General features: G+C 44.9%; 1 protein-coding gene across 3 annotated transcripts in view; it reads left to right on the forward strand.

Moving 5' to 3' along the window:
* RABL6 (RAB, member RAS oncogene family like 6) overlaps positions 1–27,623 on the forward strand; it is a 100,942-nt gene that overhangs the window by 24,548 nt on the left and 48,771 nt on the right. For 2 of the 3 annotated variants that reach the window (XM_074973950.1, XM_074973952.1), the window contains exons 3-7: positions 11,433–11,480; positions 19,929–19,981; positions 21,869–21,960; positions 24,598–24,738; positions 26,125–26,230. In XM_074973950.1, the coding sequence (XP_074830051.1) occupies positions 11,433–11,480; positions 19,929–19,981; positions 21,869–21,960; positions 24,598–24,738; positions 26,125–26,230 (440 nt within the window). The remainder of the gene's footprint in view (positions 1–11,432; positions 11,481–19,928; positions 19,982–21,868; positions 21,961–24,597; positions 24,739–26,124; positions 26,231–27,623) is intronic. The other variant, XM_074973951.1, reaches the window with a different exon arrangement.

Genomic DNA, 27,623 nt, shown 5'->3' on the forward strand with positions numbered 1-27,623 from the left:
CTACCTGCTGCATTCCACTCCTACCCCCCCTCACAGTCCAGCACTGCAGACTCCCACTGCACTGAACACCCATCCCTCTGCAGTTTGGCCCTGCTGAAGTATAGTACCAGCTACATTGTACTCCAAAGGAGAAGGCTGGATATGATCCCTGGACATACAAAATTTTTAACCATCCTGGGACCCCTCCTCTTCCTGGGACCTTGCCTTCCGCAGTCCCCTCGCTGCTGATGGTTTTTTTTTGGTTTGACTCTCCTCCAGTTGTTGTTTTTTAATAAAAGAATTGTGTTGGTTTGAAAGCAATCTTTATTCTATTAATTGAAAGCAAAAAGAGCCCTGCAAAGCAACATACAATTATGTTAAACTCACATATTGCGTCATCTGCACCAATCACCTGCTAGCATTACAAGCACTGCACTCCTGAGCATAGCAACAAAATATTAGTGGCTTTTAGCTTCAAATTGCTGCCTCAAGGCATCTCTGATCCTTATGGCCCCACAGTGCGCCCCTCTAATTGCCCTGGTCTCTGGCTGTTCAAACTCAGCCTCCAGGCGCTGAACATCTGCGGTCCAGTCCTGAGTGAAGCTCTCACCCTTCCTGTCTCAAATATTATGGAGCGTACAGCACATGGCTATAAGTATAGGAATATTGTCATCATCCAGGTCCAGCTTCCCACAGAGGCCGTGCCAGCGGGCTTTTAAACGGCCAAAAGCACACTCCACAGTTATTCTGTACTTGCTCAGCCTGTTGTTGAATCGCTCCTTGCTTCTGTCATGTTGCCCTCTGTATGGCTTAATAAGCCACGGCATTAAGGGGTAGGTAGGGTCTCCCAGGATCACAGTGGGCATTTCGACTTCCCCTTCGGTGATCTTCTGGTCCGGGAAGAAAGTCCTTGCTTGCAGCTTCCTGAACAGGTCAGTGTTCTGAAAGATGCGTGCGTCCTGCACCTTTCCGGACTAGCCTGTGTTAATGTCTGTGAAACGCCCACGGTGATCCACAAGTGCCTGGAGAATCATTGAGAAATACCCCTTGCGATTTAATGTACTCGGTGGCTAGGTGGTCTGGTGCCAGAATTGGAATATGCGTGCCATCTGTTACCCCTCCACAGTTAGGGAAGGCCATTTGTGAAAAGCCATCCACAATGTCACTCACGTTGCTCGGAGCAGGATGCGATTAATGGTCCTGCGGACTTTCGTCAATACGAGTCCAGCGGTCAACTTTCCCACTCCGAACTGGTTAGTGACTGATCGGTAGCAGTCTGGAGTAGCCAGCTTTCGCAGTGCAATCGCCACGTGCTTCTCCAATGACAGGGCAGCTCTCATTCTCCTGTCCTGGCGCTACAGGGCTGGGGCGAGCTCATCACACAGTCCCATGAATGTGGATTTCCTCATGCAAAAGTTCTGCAGCCACTGCTCGTCATCCCAGACGTGCATCACGATGTGATCCCACTGCTCAGTGCTTTTTTCCCAAGCCCAAAAGCGCCATTCCTCTGTGGTCAGCACCTCCGTGAATGCCACAGGCAATCTTGTGTTGTAGCTACTATGCATGGGGAGATCAGTGTCTCACTGCTCTTACCTTTGTAGTTTAAGGAATAACTCCACGGCCACTCGTGACGTGTTGGTTGGAGTGAGCAGCATCCTGGTCAACAGTTCGGGATCCATTCCTGCAGCCCGAGGAGGCAGGGCGTGCAGTACAGAAACCATTGAAATTTGGAGCTAAATTGATTGAAGCACAGGGATTTCTGGGATGCGAAGCAATGCATCATGGGGCACTGGGACAGGACCCAGGATGCCCCATGACCCTCTCTGCCTTCCCATGTCTTAGCGGCAGAAGAGAAAGAGGTGCTCTGTGGGATAGCTGCCCAGAGTGCAGTGCTCCGAATACCACTAAGTGCTGCAAGTCCTATTGCTCAGGCAGCTGATAGTGTGAACACACAACAGCGGTTTCCCTTCAGTTCTCTCTGAGCGGTGCTGTAACTCTCCCGGTGTAGATACTTGCCTTCAGAAGCAACTGAGGTGGAATGCTGCCCATAATGGCTTCTATGTCATAAAGACTAACCCAGCAGCACGAAGAGCTAATCATCTGCTTGTATATTCATGATATAGTCAGGAATGCAGTGGCTAATTAAAAACTAGACTGTGTGTTGAGTATAACAATTGGTATAACTACTGTTCATTTTTAGCACAGGAAAATAACATTTAACCCAGTTCCAGTGGTAGCTGTGTTAGTCTGTATCAAAAAACGAGGCGTCCTTGTGGCACCTTAGAGACTAACCAATTTATTTGGGCATAAGCTTTCATGGGCTAGAACCCACTTCATCAGATGTAAGAAGTAAAAGATACAGGAGCAGGTATAAATACATGAAAGGATGTGGGTTGCTTTACCAAGTGTTAAGTCAATCTAATGGGATAAATCAATTAACAGCAGGATACCAAGGGAGGAGAAATCTCTTTTGAAGTGGTAAGAGTGGCCCATTGCAGACAGTTGACAAGAAGATGTGAGTAACAGTAGGGAGAAATTAGTATTGGGGAAATTAAGTTTAGGTGTTCTAATGACCCAACCACTCCCAGTCTTTATTCAGGCCTAAGCTGGTGGTATCTAGTTTGCAAGCTAATTCCAGTTCTGCAGCTTCATGTTGGAGTCTGTTTTTGAAGTTTTTTTGTTGAAGAATTGCCACTTTGAGGTCTGTAATCGAGTGACCAAAGAGATTGAAGTGTTCTCAGACTGGTTTTTGACTGTTATAATTCTTGACGTCTGATTTGTATCCATTTATTCTTTTACGTAGAGACTGTCCAGTTTGATCAATGTATATGGCAGAGGGGCATTGCTGGCACATGATGGCATATATCGCATTGGTAGATGTGCAGGAGAACAAGCCCCGAATGGTGTAGCTGATGTGGTTAGGTCTTATGATGGTGTCCCAAGTTGAATTCCACCAAGATTTCAACGATTTCCACCCTAGCATCAACCTCAGCCTGGACCAGTCCACACAAGAGGTCCACTTCCTAGACGCTACAGTGCTAATAAGCAATGGTCACATAAACACCACCCTATACCAAAAACCTATGGACTGCTATACTTACCTACATGCCTCCAGCTTTCATCCAGACCACATCACATGATCCATTGTCTACAGCCAAGCTCTAAGATACAGCCGCATTTGCTCTGATCCCTCAGACAAAGACAAACACCTACAGAATCTTTATCAAGCATTCTTAAAACTGCAATACCCACCTGGTGAAGTGAAGAAACGGATTGACAGAGCCAGAAGGGTACCCAGAAGTCACCTACTACAAGACAGGCCCAACAAAGAAAGTAACAGAATGCCGGTAACCATCACCTACAGCCCCCAACTAAAACTCTCCAGTGCCTCATCAAGGATCTTCAGCCTATCCTGAAGGACAACCCCTCACTCTCACAGACCTTGGGAGACAGGCCAGTCCTTGCTTACAGACAGCCCCCCAACCTGAAGCAACTACACACCACAACAAACCCACCAACCCAGGGACCAAACCCTGCTACAAACCTCAGTGCCAACTCTATCCACATATCTATTCAAGGGACATCATCATGTGCCAGCAATGCCCCTCTGCCATGTACATTGGCCAAACCAGACAGTCTACGCAAAAGAATAAATGGACAAATATGAATCAGGAATCATAACATTCAGAAACCAGTAGGAGAACACTTCGGTCTCTCTGGTCACTCAATAACAGACCTCAAAGTGGCAATTCTTCAACAAAAAAACTTCAAAAACAGACTCCAACATGAAGCTGCAGAACTGGAATTAGCTTGCAAACTAGATACCACCAGCTTAGGCCTGAATAAAGACTGGGAGTGGTTGGGTCATTAGAACACCTAAACTTAATTTCCCCAATACTAATTTCTCCCTACTGTTACTCACATCTTCTTGTCAACTGTCTGCAATGGGCCACTCTTACCACTTCAAAAGAGATTTCTCCTCCCTTGGTATCCTGCTGTTAATTGACTTACCTCATTAGACTGACCTAATACTTGGTAAAGCAACCCACATCCTTTCATGTATTTATACCTGCTCCTGTATCTTTTACGTCATACATCTGATGAAGTGGGTTCTAGCCCACGAAATCTTATGCCCAAATAAATTTGTTAGTCCCTAAGGTGCCACAAGGACTCCTTGTTTTATTTAACCCAGTAAGTACTTATGAAAATCATTTTCCCTTGGATCATTTGTATCACAAATACTTACCCATTTCCCTCTTGCTTCTATATGCCATGCTATTCTCTCTCGATGGCTTCTAAGGCCCCAATTCCCTCTAGCTACTGGAAGGGAAGAGGAGCTTCCTCTCTCCTCTTCTCCTCCTCCACCTCCCTCCCCCAGCCTCTTGCATGTTAAGAGGGTGGAGGGTCTCACTGACTTTACCTCTCCGCAAAGTATCTTGGCTGCTGCATGGGGAAGAGGGTGTTTCTATTACTCTGCCTCTCTTCTCAGCCTTCTGGCTGCTGTAAGTGTGTGTCTGGAGACAGATTTGTGCTAGAATCATAGAATATCAAGGTTGGAAGGGACATCAGGAGGTCATCTAGTCCAACCCCTGCTCAAAGCAGGACCAATCCCCAGTTTTTGCCCCAGATCCCTAAATGGCCCCCTCAAGGATTGAACTCACAACCCTGGGTTTAGCAGGCCAATGCATCAAACCACTGAGCTATCCCTCCCCCCAAAGAGATTTCTCCTCCCTTGGTATCCTGCTGTTAATTGATTTATCCCGTTAGATTGACTTAATTGCTATGTTCCTCCTAACTGTCTGCAAGTCTGGTGTGTTGTCTTTCTCTGAATCACTCCACTGTCTCCACAGCTTTCTGCAGGAGTGTAAAATTGACACAATTGTATCCAGACCCAGGCTCTGGTAGTAAACCTGATCAGTGTCATTAATTTCACTCTCGTGCTGCTTAGCTATACTAGCTCTATCTGCAGGTTCAAGAAGGCAGTACTGTATGTACAGTCTACATTTGTTTTGTGTCTGCAAGGTTATTTCCCTGCAAGGACTCCAGCAATAGGGAAAAGCTCTGATGGGGGGAGCCTTTCCCCACTGCCTCCTCTCCTTCCAAAACCTTTCATTGACATGGGTAGCTACACACTGCAGAATGGGCATAGCTTGTTTTTCATGGAGGCATATAGCTGAATACCTTACCAGCTGCCGAAAGTGGTGTGTAGTGTAGATGTAGCCACAGTGAGTAGTACTCTGCAAGCAGCCCTGTTGATTTTAGTGGAACTACTTGTGGAGTAAGATTCTACTTAGTATGAGCAAGAGTGGCAAATCTGGCCTTATGAATGGATGACTTGAGAAACGTCCTGCGATAGAGACAAAGGACTGTGTTGTCTAGTTGGCTGAACCAAAAGGCTCAGTACTCAGAAGATCATGGTTTTTAGTCCAGCAAGGCCTGTGGCACTCTGGCTTTGGGCAAGTCACTTGATCACCTTGTGCCTCAATCAGTCAAGCTAGAAAATTGGATGCAGAGCAGGAGTTGCTTTGCAAAACCAGACTTAAGGCTTGTCTACACTGGCAATTTACAGCACTGCAACTTTCTCTCTCGGGTATGGAAAAACACCCTCCTGAGTGCAGCAAGTTTCAGCGCTGTAAAGCGCCAGTGTAAACAGTGCACCAGCGCTGGTGGCTACGCCTCTCGTGGAGATGGTGTCTTTTTTTGTTGTTTCTTTTTTAGAGTGCAGGGGGAGCTCTCTCCCAGTGCTCTGCTGTGACTATACAAGCCACGTTAAAGCGCTGCTGTGGCAGCGCTTTAGCATTGCAAGTGTAGACTAGCCCTTAGCCAAAGATGAGATGCAATCATAAAATCATGGAAGATTAGGAGGGTTGGAAGAGACCTCAGAAGGTCAACTAGTCCAACCCCCTGCTCAAAGCAGGACCAACCCCAACTAAATCATCCCAGCCAGAGCTTTGTCAAGCCGGGCCGTAAAAACTTCAAAGGAAGGAGATTACATCACCTCCCTAGGTAACCCATTCCAGTGCTTCACCACCCTCCTAGTGAAATAGTGTTTCCTAATATCCAACCTAAACCTCCCCCACTGCAACTTGAGACCATTACTCCTTGTCCTGTCATATGCTACCACTGAGAACAGCCTAGCTCCATCCTCTTTGGAACCCCTCTTCAGGTAGTTGAAGGCTGCTATCAAATCCGCCCCTCACTCTTCTCCTCTGCAGACTAAATAACCCCACTTCCCCCAGCCTCTCCTTATAAATCATGTGCTCCAGCCCCCTAATCACTTTCGTTGCCCTCCGCTGAACTCTCTCCAATTTGTCCACATCCTTTCTGTAGTGGGGGCCCCAAAACTGGACACAATATTCCAGATGAGACCTCACCAGTGCCTAATAGAGGGGAATAATCACTTCCCTTGATCTGCTGGCAGTGCTCCTACAAATGCAGCCCAATATGCCATTAGTCGTCTTGGTAACAAGGGCATGCTGTTGACTCCATATCCAGCTTCTCATCCACTGTAATCCCCAGGTCCTTTTCTGCAGAACTGCCGCTTAGCCAGTTTATCCCCAGCCTGTAGCGGGGCATGGGATTCTTCCTTCCTAAGTGCAGGACTCTGCACTTGTCCTTGTTGAACCTAATCAGATTTCTTTTGGCCCAATTCTCCAATTTGTCTAGGTCACTCTGGACCCTATCCCTACCCTCCAGTATATCTACCTCTCCCCTCAGCTTAGTGTCATCTGCAAACTTGCTGAGGGTGGAATTCATCCCATCATCCAGATCATTAATAAAGATGTTGAACAAAACCGGCCCCAGGACCGACCCCTGGGGTACTCCGCTTGATACCAGCTGTCAACTAAACATCAAGCTATTGATCACTACCAGTTGAGCCCAACAACCTAGCCAGCTTTCTATCCACCTTACAGTCCATTCATCCAATCTATACTTTAATTTGCTGGCAGGAATACCGTGGGAGACTGTATCAAAAGCTTTGCTAAAGTCCAGATATATCACATCCACAGGAGACTAAAGCCCTGAGGTAAGTGGGATACCAGGAGGAAGCATGAGCAGGAGCGCGTGAGAGGGAAGGGCTCCTGCCTCATACTGAGAAAGAGGGGCGATCAGCGAGTTATCTCAAGTGCCTATACACAAATGCACGAAACCTGGGAAACAAGCAGGGAGAACTGGAAGTCCTGGCACAGTCAAGGAATTGTGATTGGAATAACAGACTTGGTGGGATAACTCACATGACTGGAGTACTGTCATGGATGGATATAAGCTGTTCAGGAAGGACAGGCAGGACAGAAAAGGTGGGGGAGTTGCACTGTATGTAAGGGAGCAGTATGACTGCTCAGAGCTCAAGTATGAAACTGCAGAAAAACCTGAGTGTCTCTGGATTAAGTTTAGAAGTGTGAGCAACAAGGGTGATGTCGTGGTGGGAGTCTGCTATAGACCACCGGACCAGGGGGATGAGGTGGACGAGACTTTCTTCCGGCAACTTGCAGAAGCTACTAGATCGCAGGCCCTGGTTCTCATGGGAGACTTCAATCGCCCTGATATCTGCTGGGAGAGCAATACAGCGGTGCACAGACAATCCAGGAAGTTTTTGGAAAATGTAGGGGACAATTTCCTGGTGCAAGTGCTGGAGGAACCAACTAGGGGCAGAGCTCTTCTTGACCTGCTGCTCACAAACCGGGAAGAATTAGTAGAGGAAGCAAAAGTGGATGGGAACCTGGGAGGCAGTGACCATGAGATGGTCGAGTTCAGGATCCTGACGCAAGGAAGAAAGGAAAGCAGCAGAATACGGACCCTGGACTTCAGAAAAGCAGACTTTGACTCCCTCAGGGAACTGATGGGCAAGATCCCCTGGGAGAATAACATGAGGGGGAAAGGAGTCCAGGAGAGCTGGCTGTATTGTAAAGAATCCTTATTGAGGTTACAGGGACAAGCCATCCCGATGTGTAGAAAGAATAGTAAATATGGCAGGCGACCAGCTTGGCTTAACAGTGAAATCCTTGCTGATCTTAAACACAAAAAAGAAGTTTACAAGAAGTGGAAGATTGGACAAATGACCAGGGAAGAGTATAAAAATATTGCTCGGGCATGCAGGAGTGAAATCAGGAAGACCAAATCACACCTGGAGTTGCAGCTTGCAAGAGACGTTAAGAGTAACAAGAAGGGTTTCTTCAGGTATGTTAGCAACAAGAAGAAACTCAAGGAAAGTGTGGGCCCCTTACTGAATGATGGAGGCAACCTAGTGACAGAGGATGTGGAAAAAGCTAATGTACTCAATGCTTTTTTTTGCCTCTGTCTTCACGAACAAGGTCAGCTCCCAGACTACTGCACTGGGCAGCACAGCATGGGGAGAAGGTGACCAGCCCTCTGTGGCGAAAGAAGTGGTTCGGGACTATTTAGAAAAGCTGGACAAGCACAAGTCCATGGGGCCGGATGCGCTGCATCCGAGAGTGCTAAAGGAGTTGGCGGATGTGATTGCAGAGCCATTGGCCATTATCTTTGAAAACTCGTGGCAATCGGGGGAAGTCCCGGGCGACTGGAAAAAGGCTAATGTCGTGCCCATCTTTAAAAAAGGGAAGGAGGATGATCCTGGGAACTACAGGCCAGTCAGCCTCAGCTCAGTCCCTGGAATAATCATGGAGCAGGTCCTCAAGGAATCAGTTCTGAAGCACTTAGAGGAAAGTGATCAGAAACAATCAGCATGGATTCACCAAGGGATGGTCATGCCTGACTAATCTAATTGCCTTCTATGACGAGATAACTGGCTCTGTGGATGAGGGGAAAGCAGTGGACGTGTTCCTTGACTTTAGCAAAGCTTTTGACATGGTCTCCCGCAGTATTCTTGCCAGCAAGTTAAAGTAGTATGGGCTGGATGAATGGACGATAAGGTGGATAGAAAGCTGGCTAGATTGTCGGGCTCAAGGGGTAGTGATCAATGGCTCCATGTCTAGTTGGCAGCCGGTATCAAGCGGAGTGCCCCAAGGGTCGGTCCTGGGGCCGGTTTTGTTCAATATCTTCATTAATGATCTGGAGGATGGTGTGGATTGCACCCTCAGCAAGTTTGCAGATGACACTAAACTGGGAGGAGAGGTAGATACGCTGGAGGGTAGGGATAGGATACAGAGGTCCCTAGACAAATTGGAGGATTGGGCCAAAAGAAATCAGATGAGATTCAACAAGGACAAGTGCAGAGTCCTGCACTTAGGACAGAAGAATCCCATGCACCGCTACAGACTAGGGACCGAATGGCTCGGCAGCAGTTCTGCAGAAAAGGACCTAGGGGTTACAGTGGACGAGAAACTGGATATGAGTCAACAGTGTGCCTTTGTAGCCAAGAAGGCAAATGGCATTTAGGGCTGTATAAGTAGGGGCATTGCCAGCAGATCGAGGGACGTGAGCGTTCCTGTCTATTCGACACTGGTGAGGCCTCATCTGGAGTACTGTGTCCAGTTTTGGGCCCCACACTACAAGAAGGATGTGGAAAAATTGGAAAGAGTCCAGCGAAGGGCAACAAAAATGATTAGGGGACTGGAACACATGACTTCTGAGGAGAGGCTGAGGGAACAGGGATTGTTTAGTGTGCGGAAGAGAAGAATGAGGGGGGATTTGATAGTTGCTTTCAACTACCTGAAAGGGGGTTCCAAAGAGGATGGCTCTAGACTGTTCTCAGTGGTAGCTGATGACAGAACAAGGAGTAGTGGTCTCAAATTGCAGTGTGGGAGATTTAGGATGGATATTAGGAAAATCTTTTTCACTAGGAGGGTGGTGAAACACTGGAATGTGTTACCTAGGGAGGTGGTGGAATCTCCTTCCTTAGAAGTTTTTAAGGTCAGGCTTGACAAAGCCCTGGCTGGGATGATTTAATTGGGGATTGGTCCTGCTTTGAGCAGAGGGTTGGACTAGGTGACCTCCTGAGGTCCCTTCCAACCCTGATATTCTATGACACAGAGCCAGTTATCTCCTCATAGAAGGCAATCAGGTTGGCCAGGCATGACTTGCCCTTGGTGAATCCATGTTGACTGTTCCTGATCACCTTCCTATCCTCCAAGTGCTTCAAAATGGATTCCTTGAGGACCTGCTCCAAGTTTTTGCCGGGGACTGAAGTGAGGCTGACTGGTCTGTAGTTCCCCAGGTTCGTTCTTCACTTTTTTAGATATGGGCACTATATTGGGCTAGACGGGCAATCACTATATGGGCAATCATGCATAAGTTCAAAGAAACCTTTTCTATTTGTACTGGTTACTCTTTTTACAGGATTTTCATACTTGTTAGCTAAACCAACAGTGCATGGTTTCCTGGATTGAAAGTCATAGTCGGTTAAATTTAATCAGTGTGATAGGGGAATATTTTTTTATTACTTGGGCCACTGTGCTCAATTGCTCAATCTTTGCTCAGTTGCTATGTACTTGTAGGTGTTGCCAGTATAAATTGTTGTTTCAGTCCCTAGTGTGGCACTTCTCTGAAGAGAAACTCTTTAACAAAGGCATTGTGGGGGTCTGTGTTACTTATGGTATCAGATCACTTACTCAGACTGATCAAAAGTATGGCTTTCTAAGTGCAACTGCTTATCCTGCACTAAGAAAAGGAGTACTTGGCACCTTAGAGACTAACCAATGAAGTGAGCTGTAGCTCACGAAAGCTTATGCTCAAATAAATTGGTTAGTCTCTAAGGTGCCACAAGTTACTCCTCTTTCTTTCTGCGAATACAGACTAACACGGCTGTTACTCTGAAACTTACCCTGCACTATGAAGCTGAGCTGTTTCTGGCTCATGCATCATTAGTAATAAAGTTTCTGCAGTTGGAACTTAGTTAATAAATCTGAGTCGGACAAATCCAGTTTACTCTCCTATAGCTGTTGGCTCTGTAGTGCTTTCAGGAGTAAAAATATTATTTTTTTGTCAGAGTAAGCTAATATGACTTGGAATTCGCACAGAAACAGACCTTGTGTGTGTGACTTGTTTGATATATGTTTCAATTCCTGTTTGGTGCATTTGTGTGAGGGTTTTAAAAATATTAGTAAAGTTGATCTTGTTAGAATACCTCTACTCTGAAGTTTTCTGTCATAAAGATCTTTGTTCTCAGCATTTAATTAACTTCTAGTCTTAAAAAAAAGAGGGTGGCAGCTCTCTGTATGATACAAAAAAGAATCCAAATGGGGTTTTGATGCGCTCATGAAGTAATGTGTTCCAAATTTGCAACTTAATTTAAAAAATTGTCTATAAATCTCTCATCTATTACCAGGAATTTTCAAGGAGCTCTTTAAAGAGAGCAGCAGTGGAAGTACATCAGAGAGGGAATGCTGTGGGGTTTTTAAGGGTTTTTTATTTGCACTTAGATATTCTGTTTCTTTCTTTTAGCTTTGTAACCTATTTGCTTTGGGTTAGTGTTTTGTTTTGTTTTTTTTCCAAATCCTCCCTTCTAAAGTTTTGTGTCCTTATTCCACTTCTAGCCACTGATGATATCGTAAAGGTTGAAGTCTGGGACGTAGTTGACAAAGGTAAAGACTTGCTGTTTCCTTTCTAATGCTACTTAGTTCCTTTTTTTTAAAACTTAAATTAGAAGAATTTTTATGTGAAATTTAGAAACTATTTGCTTTCCTTTCTTTGATAGAAATGTTTGTGTTAATTTCCTGAAGTAACCTTGCAGGGCTGGGAATTCTCCCTCATTACCAGAGGGGCTCAGATGGCTCAGATTTGCCATCTTAACTTCAGGGTGAACAAAGAATTTAGAAGCAGTTGCAAGAAGCCTGAACTTCTCACAAAGTTGGCTCCATTCATTCAAAAATGGACCAAATGATCTGATTCCTAGTATGTTTGGTAAACTTCATTTCCTCTCCCTTGTTAGGCCACTAGTTCATTCTGTTTATAGTAGTACCCATTGAACTGTCTTTTTGAAGGAATAATCTTGTTAGAAGGATAGTTTCACTGTGCAAAATAGTGTGGGGTTTTTTTTTTGGTTTAAAGTGAATTACTTAAATCCGCTTAAATCATTGCATTTTCTGTGCACTAATCTAAACCATTTGTATAACATGCCTACTGGGGAAAAAACCAGCGTGTGTTTTAAAATATAAACATTTTTGAACAAAGTCTTTGGGAGCTGAGTATTTACATGTGATGACAAAATGTAGCTTTTAAAACATGATAGCATATCAGAAAGAGAACTGTATTTCTAGTTCTTAGGAAGCCAAAAGCTGTACCAAACACACAGTCGGAAGCTGTTGACAGAAAAGAGTTACATATGAATTCCATTTATAGCAGCACATTCTTTTGCATGAACTGAAGTTACGTTTGATTTGGGAAAATGACTTAGACATATATCCTTTTAAAAGTGCAGTAATGGTTAGAAAAGTGACTTTGTAAATATAGCACCCCCTTACTCTGCAGATCTGCCCTTTATTTAATCCTTTGTGATCTGGATCAGATCTGCTGACTAGTGATGAAAATTTACATTTTTATCGTCTTACTCCTGTTTTTCCATTCCTGCAGAACCCTTAGAGCCTTGGGAGACTCAGCTGGAATCTGTTCTGGCTTCTGTACCCTCAACAGAACCATGAATTAAATCCCAGGAGCACTCTCTTTTATCTCAAAGTGTACAGAAGTGTGCCACTCATGTGCGCTTTAAATTAATCTTTATTAGAGCTCAGTTGAATCAGGATTACTGGTGGAGTGCGAGCCAGACCACAGCTTGACTTTCAGAAGTTACTCTAAGTATGCAGGGCTGGCATCCAGGAGGTCCATCTTTTTTTTTACTTCATACCAGATTTGTCTATAGGGAAGTAATTGACTGACTGCGAATCTAGTAATTGCTAGATTGTCAGGCTCAACGGGTAATGATCAATGGCTCCATGTCTAGTTGGCAGCCAGTATCAAGCGGAGTGTCCCAAGGGTCGGTCCTGGGGCCGGTTTTGTTCAATATCTTCATTAATGATCTGGAGGATGGTGTGGATTGCACCCTCAGCAAGGTTGCAGACTACACTAAAACTGGGAGGAGAGGTAGATACGCTGGAGGGTAGGGATAGGATACAGAGGTCCCTAGACAAATTGGAGGATTGGACCAAAAGAAATCTGATGAGGTTCAACAAGGACAAGTGCAGGGTCCTGCACTTAGGACAGAAGAATCCAATGCACCGCTACAGACTAGGGACCGAATGGCTCGGCAGCAGTTCTGCAGAAAAGGACCTAGGGGTTACAGTGGACGAGAAGCTGGATATGAGTCAACAGTGTGCCCTTGTAGCCAAGAAGGCCAATGGCATTTTGGCCTGTATAAGTAGGGGCATTGCCAGCAGATCGAGGGATGTGATCATTCCCCTCTATTCGACACTGGTGAGGCCTCATCTGGAGTACTGTGTCCAGTTTTGTGCTCCATACTACAAGAAGGATGTGGAAAAATTGGAGAGAGTCCAGCGGAGGGCAACAAAAATGATTAGGGGTCTGGAACACATGACTTCTGAGGAGAGGCTGAGGGAACTGGGATTGTTTAGTCTGCAGAAGAGAAGAATGAGGGGGGATTTGATAGCTGCTTTCAACTACCTGAAAGGTGGTTCCAAAGAGGATGCATCTAGACTATTCTCAGTGGTAGTGGATGACAGAACAAGGAGTAATGGTCTCAAGTTGCAGTGGGGAAGGTTTAAGTTGGATATTAGGAAAAACTTTTTCACTAGGAGGGTGGTGAAACACTGGAGTGTGTTCGTTACCTAGGGAGGTGGTGGAATCTCCTTCCTTAGAAGTTTAAGGTCAGGCTTGACAAAGCCCTGGCTGGGATGATTTAATTGGGGATCGGTCCTGCTTTGAGCAGGGGGTTGGACTAGATGACCTCCTGAGGTCCCTTCCAACCCTGATATTCTATGATTCTACTGTGAACTTGTGATCCTGTGATGCCAGTATTTTATTTTATTTCTGAGTTACTTTAAACTCCAAAGATTTGTCATCTTGTTGGCAAAACAGGCTAAGACAGACCTGGCATTTGCAGAAGTTAATAACAGTTCAGTCACACTGACTTCCGGTGGTGGAGTGTACCTGAAGTTTAAAGGGGAAAATGTCATTGTTAGAATCCCTGTTTATGGAATAAACCCAAGTTTTTTTAGGTAGTTACAGGTTTATGTGCTTAATTAGTGCAGTGTAATGCAGTCCAACTCTGACAGTAGTGCAATTCTGTGATAAACGCACCTCAAGCAAAAATGCAAACTAGCCATTAAGGAATTGTTCATATCTCACTGTTTCATCCTTTAATATGATCTCATTTAATTTTTCTTCATGTGCACTCAGGCCAAAAAATCCTCCTGCATGATGCTTTGGGTGAGAGTGACACTAGTCTAGACCGTAGCCATTTCTTAGCAAAGCCTCCAGTGCTGTTGCAGTTGAATGCTGATGGGATCTGATCCTTGCTTTACCCTCTCCTAGAGGACCCTGTGTAATGTGTATACTTAGAGTTGCGCAGTATGCTGTGTTTACAAAACTGCCTTTGAAAATGCCACCAACTCGTACACTCTGAATATGGCATTTTGAAGTTGTTCCATTGTTCAGAAAGTGCTCCGAACTTTTTTTTTAAAGCTAACATTAATTTCTTGATATCTACTAGCTGGGAAGCGTGGCTGACCACCATTCTGCTGCCTGTCTGAAGCTTTCCAATGAATAACCATACCCCCGTTGTTTTGGGTTAACCCTTTTGTAACCAGTCATTAGCAACAGAAATTATTTCAGTTGTCGAATACTGGAATTCCGTAAGGACTGCTTATCATGGGGAGTGCCATTTTGAGCGTGAACATTTATGGATTAATATTTTCTAGTAAACCTGCTGAGGAGTTTAGGATGGGCCAGACTATTTCATGGAAGAATTCCTAAGCTGCTGCCTTCCTTTGTTCTGATTTCACAGGTGAAGCACTATCACGTTTAAATCCTCTGAGGAGAGCATTTATTGGTTAACTGCTCTATTTTGTCCTTGACCTCAACAAGGAAAAGATTAAACACATTTCCTGTTGTCACAATTTGTTTTACATCCACATCTGCCAAAAAAGCATATTTTACAAGCATTCATTCTGTATTTTTCAGATGGATTAAACACTGAAAATAAAATGGTTATAAAAGCATTTCATTTCTTTGCTGTGGCGCTGGCATCAAAGGCTCTTTTTACTCAACAGAAATGAGTAGCAGGAGCATTCAAACTGTCAGAATAGGTTCTGTTGAAGATAGACTGATCTATAGATTGCAGTAAGGGATTTCAGTGTCAGATTCTGCAGTTCTATAATTCCATTAACCCTTTTTGGTCATGAACATCTGGAACAAAGGTTTCAGAGTAGCAGCCGTGTTAGTGTGTATTCGCAAAAAGAAAAGGAGGACTTGTGGCACCTTAGAGACTAACCAATTTATTTGAGCATAAGCTTTCGTGAGCTACAGCTCACTTCATCGGATGCATAAAGTGGAAAGTACAGTGAGAAGATTTTATATACACACAGACCATGAAAAAATATACATTGTAAGGAGAGTGATCACTTAAGATGAGCTATTACCAGCAGGAGAGTGGGGTAGGGGGAGAGAGAACCTTCTGAAGTGATAATCAAGGTGGACCATTTCCAGCACATTTCCAGGAGTTAACAAGAACATCTGAGGAACAGTGGAGGGGGGGAGGAATAAACAAGGGGAAATAGTTTCACTTAGTATAATGACTCAACCACTCCCAGTCTCTATTCAAGCCTCAGTTAACTGTATGCAATTTGCAAATTAATTCCAATTCAGCAGTCTCTCGTTGGAGTCTGTTTTTGACTTTTTTTTGTTGAAGGATAGTCACTTTGTGGTCAGAAATCGAGTGACCAGAGAGATTGAAGTGTTCTCCGACTAGTTTATGAATGTTACAATTCTTGACATCTGATTTGTGTCCATTTATTCTTTTATGTAGAGACTGTCCAGTTTGACCAATGTACATGGCAGAGGGGCATTGCTGGCACATGATGGCATATATCACATTGGTAGATGTGCAGGTGAACGAGCCTCTGATAGTGTGGCTGATGTGATTAGGCCCTATGATGGTGTCCCCTGAATAGATATGTGGGCACAGTTGGCAACGGGCTTTGTTTCAAGGATAGGTTCCTGGTTTAGTGGTTCTGTTGTGTAGTGTGTGGTTGCTGGTGAGTATTTGCTTCAGGTTGGGGGGCTGTCTGTAAGCAAGGACTGGCCTGTCTCCCAAGATCTGTGAGAGTGATGGGTCGTCCTTCAGGGTAGGTTGTAGATCCTCGATAGTGCATTGGAGAGGTTTTAGTTGGGGGCAAAGTTAATTCAGAAGAACACTTTCTAAGTTTGCTGCTCTTTTAATTTCTAAAACAAAATCAGTATCTGTAAAATAATGTGATAAGTGAACTCACTAGTACTAACTGTGGTATTTAATCCATGATGTATTTCAGTTAGTCTGACTCTAAACAAATTGTGAACAGCTGTGTTAAGCCAGTGTTTTGCAAAGTATGGGCTGCACCCCCTGGAGGAGTGGGGAGGGACGGTTACAGGGTTCTCAGAGTTGTGTACACTAGAATTTTTAATTTGAGTTAAACAATAGCTAATTTGAGATAAAAAGGCAAACTCGCTTGTCCATGCTAGTCTGAACACCCCACGTGTTTGATTTACAAGAACATGTTAGTGAACTTGAGTTAACTGGCAGTCAGTTCACTAAAGGTTGTTTGTTTTTTTTTTTTGTTTTTTTTTTAACTTGAACATAGATAAATGATCAGTTCTTCTCTAGCACCTCAGCTTTCATTTGTCTCTAGTTGTTGTGATTGTAGAGGAAAAAGCTTAACCAAGGCAGCTGGAATTTGCAAAGAACCTGAAACAATAGCTCTGAGGGGTGAGCCACACCATACGTTTTAATGTGTGCTAGATCGGGTGCCCATAGTGATACTTTAAATATCCGCTTACATTCTTTTCAGAGCAATGAAATAATCAAAGAAAGGAGAGGAAGGATCATAATATAAAGCTCTCCACAATCTACTCTGAGTGACCATTCATTTTGATGCCATGAGCAGGAGGGCTTGGAAGATACCACTTATTCTTTCCCCTAGTCTAAAAGGTGCCAACTCCAGCAAGGCATCCAAACTCCGCAGAGCAGCCAAGCCCAAGGACCCAGGGGAGTGAGGGGTTTTGTTAATGAAAAAATTGAATGTTGCTACTTAGTTACAAGTTTTTTTTTAAACTCGTTAAGGAATATGACGGTAATCTTGCACAGCAATGTTCTATTTCAGTTTAAAATCACACATTCAAACATTTCTTAACATCCTGTATGAATGTACAATATTCCTAAAAATTTTAAGGACACATTTTAAAATACGATTTAATTTCCTTTAATTAAAATTCTGGGTAATCTTTAACAGCCCGTGGGAGGTTGATTTTAGTTTGATTTAGTTTAATTTTCTTGAAGGAGGCTTCAGCTTTCAAATGTTGGGGTAATGCTGGTTTAACCTTTGGGCAGTGGGAGCTAGGAACATCACAGTATCATCTCTATCCCGAGCAAAAAATGCCCTTCTCTCAGTACACCTCACAATGCCAAATGACTCCTTTAAATACAGTCCTTTGGGACCCTTAACATGGCCTGCATAGCAGCTTTAATATGGGAGCTAATTGCTTTTGCGTCACATTGGATACGTAAACCTGCCACTTAGTTTTGAGCTGCACAGTTGCGACTAAAGACACTACCACTGCATTGGAGGATTCCATGCCATTTGATTCCTGCAGTTGAGGCATATGTTCCCCACTCCCAAAAGAACAATACAGCAAGGTGCTGTCATCCCTATGGGGCAGAGTTAAGGTATATGAAGCAGTTTCTTAACTGAGCATTTCCTGGTTTCTGAGAGTGCCTGTAAGGGCTTTTCTACATGGGGAAATACCTAGAATAGCAGGATTAAGCTCAACCACGCAAAAGCAGTCTTAGTGCAGCATAAGAGTGTCTACCCTGGGAGTCAGTATAGAATAGGTTTTATGTTTTAAATTCACACGCTGGCTAATTTTGCAATAGTGTCCATGTGTAGACAAGCCCTAATGTTCACATTCCTCTCAGGATACATGCAACAGTTTTAACAGCTTTTTCTAAAGTGAATATTGAGCAGGTGAAAAGGGGTGAATCCCTATAAGGATGTTTGTATGTTATCCAAGACAGAAAGAGGCTGAGGGTTGTTTTTTGTACACAAAAATTGTATTTTAGCAGTACTGTAACTTCTGTGACCTTCCTCAGTAAGAAGACTGTTTGGCTCATCTAGATTAGCCTTTGGCCAATGTACTGGAGGACTGGTTTTTGGTAGTACATTTTCTAGTTTTTTGTCCAGTTGAATTCTGAAATGTGTTGAGTGCTGTCTTCCCTTCTCTTGTGAGATGATTCCACAGCCCAATAGATCTTAGGTCTTGTCTACATTTAAAGAATTATATCGACCCAAGTTAGGTCAATGTACAGCCACCACAGTAATTACTGTGGTTTTTCATGTCTGCGTTACCCTCCTTCCGCAGGTGATGCGTGTCGTCACCAGGAATGGTTGCAACAACTGAAGTGGAGCAATGTGGGGGCTGTCAGCCCCACCTCAGAGCTCCTCGCTGCAGGTCGTCTCTTCCCCGCCCCCCTACCACCACCATGGGGCTCACCATTGCAACCCCCCACCCCTACCCACTGCCATGGGGCTCACCACTGAAGCCACCCTTCCACCCCACCACAGCCACGGGGCTGTCCCTGTGTCAACTTAACTCTGTAGTGTAGACCAGGCCTTATTGTTAAGCTTTTCCTGCCCTTTCACTTAAATTTATTGTGCATGCTTCTTTGGATTGGTGCATCTTATAAATTGCCATAAGATTCCCTTTGTGCAGCCTCTTCCTGGCCTTCCCTTTTCGTATACTTGTGGGGTGTTTCTCTTTCCCCCTCTCCCCACCACAATCATCCTTTAGGGTTTAGACAAGTTGCATGGTTTTTAGCTTTTTTGTCTTTCCTCAGGAGTTTGTCCCATTTGCCCCTAATCATATTGGCTGTTAAATTCACTTACAGCAGTTCAAACCAAAGCACCTAATGGATTCTCTAAAACCACATTTAAAGCATTCATAATACTGTTTGCTTCAGGTTTATGCAACAGCACTGAGCTCTCATAATCTTTCCTGGGAAGGTTGCATCCTAAAATGTTTGCCTTTTTGCAGTTGGCTATATTGTGCAATTCAGTTGTCAGGTATTGTTGCACTGTGCTTCTCCAGTGCTAGCAGGAACAAAAGGTGGAACAGTCAGAGCCTCTTTTCTTTCTTTACAGAGAGCAGGCCCCAGGTGGTGGTCTTTCATTCGTTTCTGGTTGTTTGCCAGGAGGGCTGCAGTAGGCTTTCCTTCTATTAACCTTCATGTTAAACAGACTTGATAGTATTTCCCCTCAAGGCCGGCTGACTCCCCCTCTATCAAGCTTATAGAAAGAAGTGGGTCTGCTTTAAATGTAGGATGCAAAACACTTTATCCTGTCCAAGGACAAACCTGCTACTGAGAAATTATCATCAAACACGCATAGTCTACTGAGGCTATGTCTTCACTAGAAATGCTGCAGGTGTGCAGCTTAGTGCCTCAGTGTAGACACTGACTACAGCAATGGGGAGGGTTTTCCTGTCACTAGTCAATCCACCTCCCCAAGAGGTGGTAGCTAGGTCAACAGAAGAATTCTCCCCTTGACTTAATGCTGTCTACACTGGGGGTTCGGTTGGCTTAACTACGTTGCTTGGAGATGGATTTTTCACACCCCCAAGTCACGTAGCTGGGTTGACCTAACTCTTGATGACCATTGCACCAGCCAGAGAGACTAGAGTTAATAGCGTCTTACCAGGCATTGTAGAGTTCAGTTCCCAGATCTGGCTTAGTCTGAAAATCCACAAATCTCTGGGTGACACCAAGGTCAAATGTCAACTGGGGAATGCTCTGCCTAATTTAATGTTTCTTCCATAACTCTCTCCTTTCTAAGGAAAATGCAAAAAACGTGGAGATGGTTTGAAACTGGAGAACGACCCTCAGGAGGTGAGTCACCTTTGAGATGCAAATGTGTCTCCCTGTTCTTGTTAAGTGATTGACAGCTGACAACATGCAGTCTCTTATGTCAAAGTTCAGATGTAGCTCGCACTCATATCTGCGTTCAGGGTGATCCGGCTGACACGTCAGCCACAACTTGCTCCCAGGCTGAGGCGCTAGGCTGCTCCAGGGCATTGCACGGAGAGTCTGACCCACTGCAGCAATTCTGGCACAGTTTCCACCCTCCCCTGTTCCCTCTAGGGCATTGTATCTGTTGGGTTATGATGACAAAAGGGAGATAGAACCAGAACAGGGAGACCAAGGTTCCTTTTCAGGGTTCGTTATTGACTCACTGTGTGATCTGAGGCAAATCACTTAACGCGATGCCTTAGCTGATCAGCTGTACAATGGGGAAAGCGATCACTCACCTTTTTAGAAGTATTTTGAAATGTGTAGGTGGAAAGGGGAGTATTACTGCCAGATATTATGATGGGAGCAAACTGAAGGGAGCGTATACCCTCTTGACAGCAGCATTGCTGTTGTGCACGACATGTATACATGTGAAGTCAGGACATGTGACGCCTGCCTCCCCAGACAGCGTTTTGACCCCAGATGCACTTACAGAGCTTCTTTCACAAAAATCCCATTGTGCTCCCCTTTCAGGAAAGGGTGGTTTGAAGTCTCTACTCACTTAATCTCTTTTAATTCTTGAAGTGCTTCGTTGCTCTTGGTCATGTGATGGTTCCCTGCAGGGCCCAGTGAATGAGAAGTATCCCACTTTGTGCTCTGTAACCATTCTATTGAAATCAGTGGGCCAATATGGTTGGTGTACAGAAAGGGTTAATTCGTTTCCAATCTAGTGACTTCCCTGCTAGCACATAGATAAAGAGACTCCCTTTGATTCAGGTGTTTCTCTGGCCATGACATGCCCAGTCATAAGTTCGAAGCCCACTTTCCCAGTGTGAAGCTATGTATGAAAGCAAATCATACTGCTGCTGTGCCATTAGAATGGAGGGTAATTTCACATTAAGATGTAGCCCTGCTGCAGGTACAAGATTGTAATGGGACCCTGCAAATTTGCAATTAAGACTGCAAATACTGAATTTTGAAAACAATCTTAATGCGGCAAAGTGTACTATTGTTAACAATCAATATTGCTGCTAGAAAGTGCCAGTATCACTACAGGGCTGGGGAAGGGTGCAGCAGAAGACACTCTCTAGCTGTGCAGATCAGCAGTGCATAGCACAGCAAACGTTCAGGTTTGGAAAGGAACAAAGAAAGGGAGTTGCTTTACTCTAGACATGTTTTGCCTATTGCAGGGGTTCTCAAACTGGGGGGTCAGGACCCCTCAGGGGGTCGTGAGGTTATTACATGGTGGGGTCGCAAGCTGTCAGCCTCCACCCCAAGGCCCGCTTTGCATCCAGCATTTATAATGGTGTTAAATATATTAAAAAGTGTTTTTAATTTATAAGGGGGGGGTCACACTCAAAGGCTTGCTATATGAAAGGGGTCACCAGTACAAAAGTTTGAGAACTACTGGCCTATTGTATCCCGTAGCTGTCTATGGAATCAGCTTGTCAAGAGGGGATCTAGGGTGATGGGCTCGAGAGGAGAATGAGATTGCAAGTGCTAAAATACTCCTGCTCTCTTAAATCGAACACTTAGCTGCCAGTGTTCTGTGAAAAGCTCTCAGATCCTGCTCACTCAGGCGGTGTAAGCAGTGAACTATTTGAGAAGCCTTGTTCAAGTGGAGGGGTAAAATCCAGTGGTGCTCTTTTTTGTGGAAATGCTCCCATTGGAAACCTTGGTACTCTTCTTGATACCGATTTGTTTTTCTTAGAAGTCTGAAGCTGTAAGAGCTGGAGTATTTATGGTTTGTGTTTTTTCTGTTTCCAGGCAGAGTCAGAGATGGCTCTGGATGCGGAGTTTCTTGATGTGTATAAAAACTGCAATGGAGTAGTGATGATGTTCGACATCACCAAGCAGTGGTAAGAGAGGAGCAGTGATACATGCAGCTTGAGTCTCACTTGTTTAATCAAAACAAATGATCTTTAGATCCTGTGATTTCTAGACACATAAAGGTCCAATGAGCTGAAACAGGTTCCTGGCACCTAAAATAATTTTGCCTGTTTTTAATCTATTCCCCTGTAAAACACAGCTTAATCTGTTCTAAACTAGCTGTCTCCCTCCATGTCCACTGATCTGTAATTCCCATTGTGCAGCAGGCTGAGGGGAAACATTAGAAAATGGTTTTTGCAGAAGTTACTTATCCAGCACCCAGAGTGTGTTGAGCACCTCCAAAGGTAGATGACAAAGTCCCTGCTCCAAAGAGCTTCCAGTCTCAAGTGTAGGTATAATATTTCGTGGGAGAGGTGAAAATCACAAACAGTCGGGAACAGGGAAGAGAGCCCGAGGGGAATAGGGAAATGTGGGTTTGTAAGTGCTCTGTGGACACAGTTTGGGGCTTCATTTGTTGGGCTCTTTTTTATCCCCTCTGCTAAGGGAGAGGAAACATGGAAGCGGGGATGGGAAGGGAAGGTGAAAGTGAGAGTGCAGGGGTGGCAGGAACTGGGGAAGGGGAAAACAAATAGAGTAGTCCTAGTGTGTCGGGGACATTGATTGGCCCAAGCTACTGCTTGTGCCTTCAGCTTACAAGGGAGAATTGCTGTCCTTTGGGTGAAAAGGTGTCATGAACCCCTATGGGCAGTAATACATGAAACCGTAATGGGAGAGGGTTACCCATTGCTGGAACTCTCTTCTGTAGGCCTCACCACCCGATGCAGTGGTGTTTGGTATGCTCTTTAATTTCATTAACGTTCTTGGCAGACTTCTGCACTCCAGCACTTCAAAATAAATAGACAGGCGCTAAAGCTATCTTACTCATCAGTATAATAGATCAGCCTGTCTAGACACTGGGATATAGATCATGCAACTTTAGCCACTCTGTATCGGTACAGTGTGTACTGGCTTATATGTCTGCAAGACAGGGATACTTGAACACAAATTCCTTAGCACAAGACAAGGAGGGCCCTCAGTTAAAATGATAAACCTGAAGTGGATCAAAGGAAATATTTCTATATGTAGCATATAACCTGTGGAACTCACTACCACACAGAATTGTAAAGGCAAATAGCTTAGCAAACTTGCTGATTCTGTGTATAAGAATTGCACTTCCTATTCCTGAGGGCATTCTGCACCAGAAAATTAAATTCTGAGCACAATATTTTAAAATTTTGCAGATTTTATTTGTCAGTAAATAAATGTGGAGGCTTCAGCCTAGCAGTGAGGAGCACAGGCCATTGGTTGCACTGAGGTGGGAGATCATCCTGCAGCCCCCCACCCCTGAACAGGGACTCCGCAGTGAAGCTGCACCTGACTGTGACACAGTGTAAGGGCCAAGCCTGCCCCAGAAACACCCTGGGGTCCTGCCCCTCTGCATCAGGGCATGCAGGCTCAGCCTAGCAGGATCCAAGTGTAGAGGGGCTTAGTGTGGGGAAGAGGGTTCTGTGTGGGGCAGTCTGGGTGTGAGTGGCTCAGTGGGGGATCTGAATGTACAGGGGCTCATTGGGGGGTTCCAGGTGCAGGGGCAATGGGACTGTGCAGGGCAGTTCAGGTGCAGCTGGTTGGGGCTCAGTGGGGCTCATCAGGGTGGTGCAGAGGCAGTGGGGGTTCATTGGGTGGGGGTTCGATGTACCTACTTAATGGGGAGCCCCAACTGCAGCTGCTGCAGAGGGGATGCCGCATGCTGCACTCCCGCCCCACCATCCCATCCCCCCGCCCCACAACCGCCCCTTTCCCCACCTTCTCCCATATCTCAACCCCCTTCCTTTCCCATTGCCTTTTTCCTCCAGCCTTACCACACCCACCCTCACCCCCCTCGACCTGCCCCATCACGGGCGCTCACTATTGTACAGGATGGATCCCAGCACACAGAAGGCAAGCACAACTGGCACTGGGACTCGAGGCAGCATCCAGGCACCTCTGCGCCCACAGAATTTGAGGGGGGGGGCAGTGGCACATGACTCTGTGTGCCCCCCCACACACCTTGCCTCTGTTTTGGGGGCAACACCCCTCCAAACTACATCCATGGGCATTCCCAGCCCAACCGCTACCCTGGCACAACTTCCCTGTCACTTTCTGCAGAGAAGCAAAGAAATCTGCGGTGGGGACATGTTTCCTTCCTGTGCATAGTGGCACAGAATTCCCCCAGGAGTAACTTATACTATCTTTGATGACAACAAGAGCAAAAAGGGCATAATCCCAATCACCAGCTGGAGTGAGGAGAATATTCTCCCTATCCTCACACAACAGTGCAGAGTGTAGCCTTCTAGAATATTTTATATGGGTCCCTGCTCAAGGTACAGGACTGAGGTAGTTGGGCTGTTCTCTGTGAAATAACAGTATTAACTCAGAATGTGTCTGTGTTGTCTGTAGGTGGGCCTCAGAGGAAACTCACATGTGAGATTTGTACTTTGAATTTTTCTGTTTGCTTTGCAACTTTTCTGACTATGTATGCTAGTTTCCATTGTGTGCATGTAAGCTGTAAATGTAATATTGCTGAGAGTTCAACTAACCCATCAAGTGTGCTCACACTAATTATTTGTTTCGCCTTTTATTTGGTAAAGGACATTTAACTACATATTGAGGGAGCTTCCTAAAGTGCCCACCCATGTTCCAGTGTGTGTGCTTGGGAATTACCGTGATATGGGAGAGCACAGGGTCATTCTGCCAGATGACATGCGGGAGTTCATTGATAATCTGAACAGGTAAACAGGGCTGGCACCATACTGGCTTTCTGGGAGAGCAGCACGCCTCCCCTTCTTTTCCATGCAATCCAGCCCCAGTTAACAGCATTGCTGTTATCTTCCAGACATGTGTGAGCCATTGAATTGCTCCCTTCCCTGATCATCCAAACCCCTTCTCATCCTGTTGGGTTTGATATCCCTGTATATTGTCCCTTTATACTGGGCTTTCTTCTCACTCTATGGTGTTCCTACCGAACCTAAAAGGCCTGCACTGAGGGGGTGATTCTCAGTTCACAGAGTCAGTGAATAGCAGTGAGAGTCCCTGTGGTGCAGGCCTTTCAGAACTGCTCTATCCAAATGGAATTGTACTTCAGCCCTTCCTTTTGGGCTGTCTTTTTTTTTTTTTTTTTCTTGCTGAAAGATTTTGCATATTACTTCCCCCTACACAACTGTTTTATGAGCATCCATGCTCTGAAACCAGCATAGTGCCAATAGCTTTTTCTCCCTCTCTCCCACACCCTAGAGATTGAGCATCCCCATTGCAAGATTACAGATCCTGATCACTTCCAGGCTGTGTTCTCCCAACTGCGTGCCAAGCCTCTACTCTGGCATTTCTTTGAATCTGGCCACGAGGCTCTCTTTCATTATAGGTTTCAGAGTAGCAGCCATGTTAGTCTGTATCCGTAAAAAGAAAAGCAGTACCTAAGGTGCCACAAGTACTCCTTTTCTTTCATTATAGATATTGCCCTTGTTCGGCAGCAATCAGTCAATCCACCTCATCCTGCCTTTCTCCTTCTGAGGGTTTTTACAAAAGCTTTTTTGTGTAACAGGTTTTCTTGTAAAGTCTCTCACTCACTTATGCCTACATCAGACATGTAGAAATGGAATCCGTCACAGAGTGGCTTTGTACTAGTTCTTTTATAGCCACATCTATTCATATTATACACACCGTTATCCAAGGTGAACTAATGTAACTTTCATGCCCAGTGCCGAGGTTTTTAATAGCTTCGTTTAGGTCTGTTTATATGGTATTAGAAATAAAAATGCACTGCAAGAAATGCACTTGTACAGCTGTGAAATACTTGGTTCAGTAAGCCATTGGCCCAGCGTCCCAGCAGAGCAGTTCGGACTGTCGGTTGCATGACACTATAGCACAACAGCTACCACTCAAGCCTTTCCCCACCAGCCTTCTAAAGGGGTAAAGAGTTAATTTGGCTCCTTATGAGCTGTAAACAAAATAGTGAGCCCCCTAGCAGGGTGAACTGTCAGCCTAAGTCTTGGGGTTGAAGATTTTCCTGGGAGATGAGGATTGCTCATGGTATAGAAGTCAGCACGTGCCTCTGCTGTGTATGTAGTCAGTTGGTCTCTGTGTAATTTTCTTTCCTCTGCTCATCTGATTTGGAACAGACCTCCTGGCTCATCTTATTTTCGCTATGCTGAATCTTCCATGAAGAACAGTTTTGGCCTCAAGTACCTGCACAAATTCTTCAACATCCCATTCTTGCAGCTGCAGGTAAGAGTCTGGGATTTACATGGTGCAGAGTGGGTGGGGAGAACTACCCTTTCCACAGGAACTCATGTGGGGATCCTTTTCCTCTGATGACCTGCTTTTCAGTTGTTAAAGGAGCCTGGACAGATTATTGCTTTCAGGAGAGTGTTATTAACAAAAGTGACTGGGCATTTTGTTTCCCATAACTGCAATGTGTCACTGCTGGTGAAGTGCGTGCTCTTCATTACCTACCTAAGCATACCCTTATCAATGTATAAAGGTTCCAAGGGTCTGTACCGTGCAATGTACAGGATGTGCAGGAATAAATCTGTACATTGCAGTGTTAATAGGCCAACAAGTCAAAATGGTATCTAAACTGTTACACACGTGTATTTTTGTTAATACACAAACTTTTCTTAAATGTGGCCAATTAATTAAAACTCCATTAAGAAAATATCCATCAGTGAACTGAATGGCTTATGGGATGTGTGAAAAGTTGTGTGTCCTGACTTTCAATTGAAATTAAGCCCCCTTTGGTGGCAGCCACAGATCTTGACTCTGACATGGTTGTTCAGCGGTCTGTGTGGTTCCTTTGGACAGGTACCTGCATCTTGGAAATCTCTCCCCCTTGTTGGCAGTCTCATCAGAGAGGCAAGGACTGAATGGGCCGTGGTGGCTGAAATACCTTGTACCCCACAGGGACTGTGGTCCTGCTGGCATAGTGAGGGGAAGCGTGTGGTCTGGTGGCACTGCCACTGCTGTACCCTCTCCATGGTCAGAGGACTTCAGATCACACTCTAGTATCTTTCATCAGCACTAAATTAACTTTAAAGAATACATTTTGTGTACGTGTGTGTGTGTGTGTGTGTGTGTATCTAGAAGAACAAACATAGCTCAAATGCTAGTCCAGACTGATTAAAGCTCAGTTAATGTCTGTCATCCATTCAGTACTCCGTAAAGCAAACACAGCAAGGAAAGAGAGACCTTGGTGTAAAAACACAGTGAAATCCAGCTAGATAGTAAATTCTCCAAGGAGAAACTGTATAAATCTGACACTTGCACTCATCTCTGCACTCAGTAGAGAATGTCGAAATCCCTACAGCTACAGTCTGGTGGTACAGATATTTGGGGTTTGCAGCCTCAGTTTCTACAATAAAGTGCCATCCTGCCAAAAACCACGCAGAATAACCTGTTCCCACATTACTGCTGGAGATGCACTCTTACAGGTCTCCCCTTGTTCCATATCTACCTGAGGAGAGCCAGCTCGGGCTTTCTGCCAGACTCACTGGGCTTCTGATCACAGTTCATAATGATACTCTCTCCTGTCAATATGTGGAATGATTGTCTTAAATGGAGGCATTACCAGAAAGTGCTCAAGTTTTTCATAGCTTTGTCTGTGCTTTAGCACCTTTAGTGA

This window comes from Natator depressus, chromosome 16, assembly GCF_965152275.1.
Source record: "Natator depressus isolate rNatDep1 chromosome 16, rNatDep2.hap1, whole genome shotgun sequence".
Taxonomy (NCBI): Eukaryota; Metazoa; Chordata; order Testudines; family Cheloniidae; genus Natator; species Natator depressus.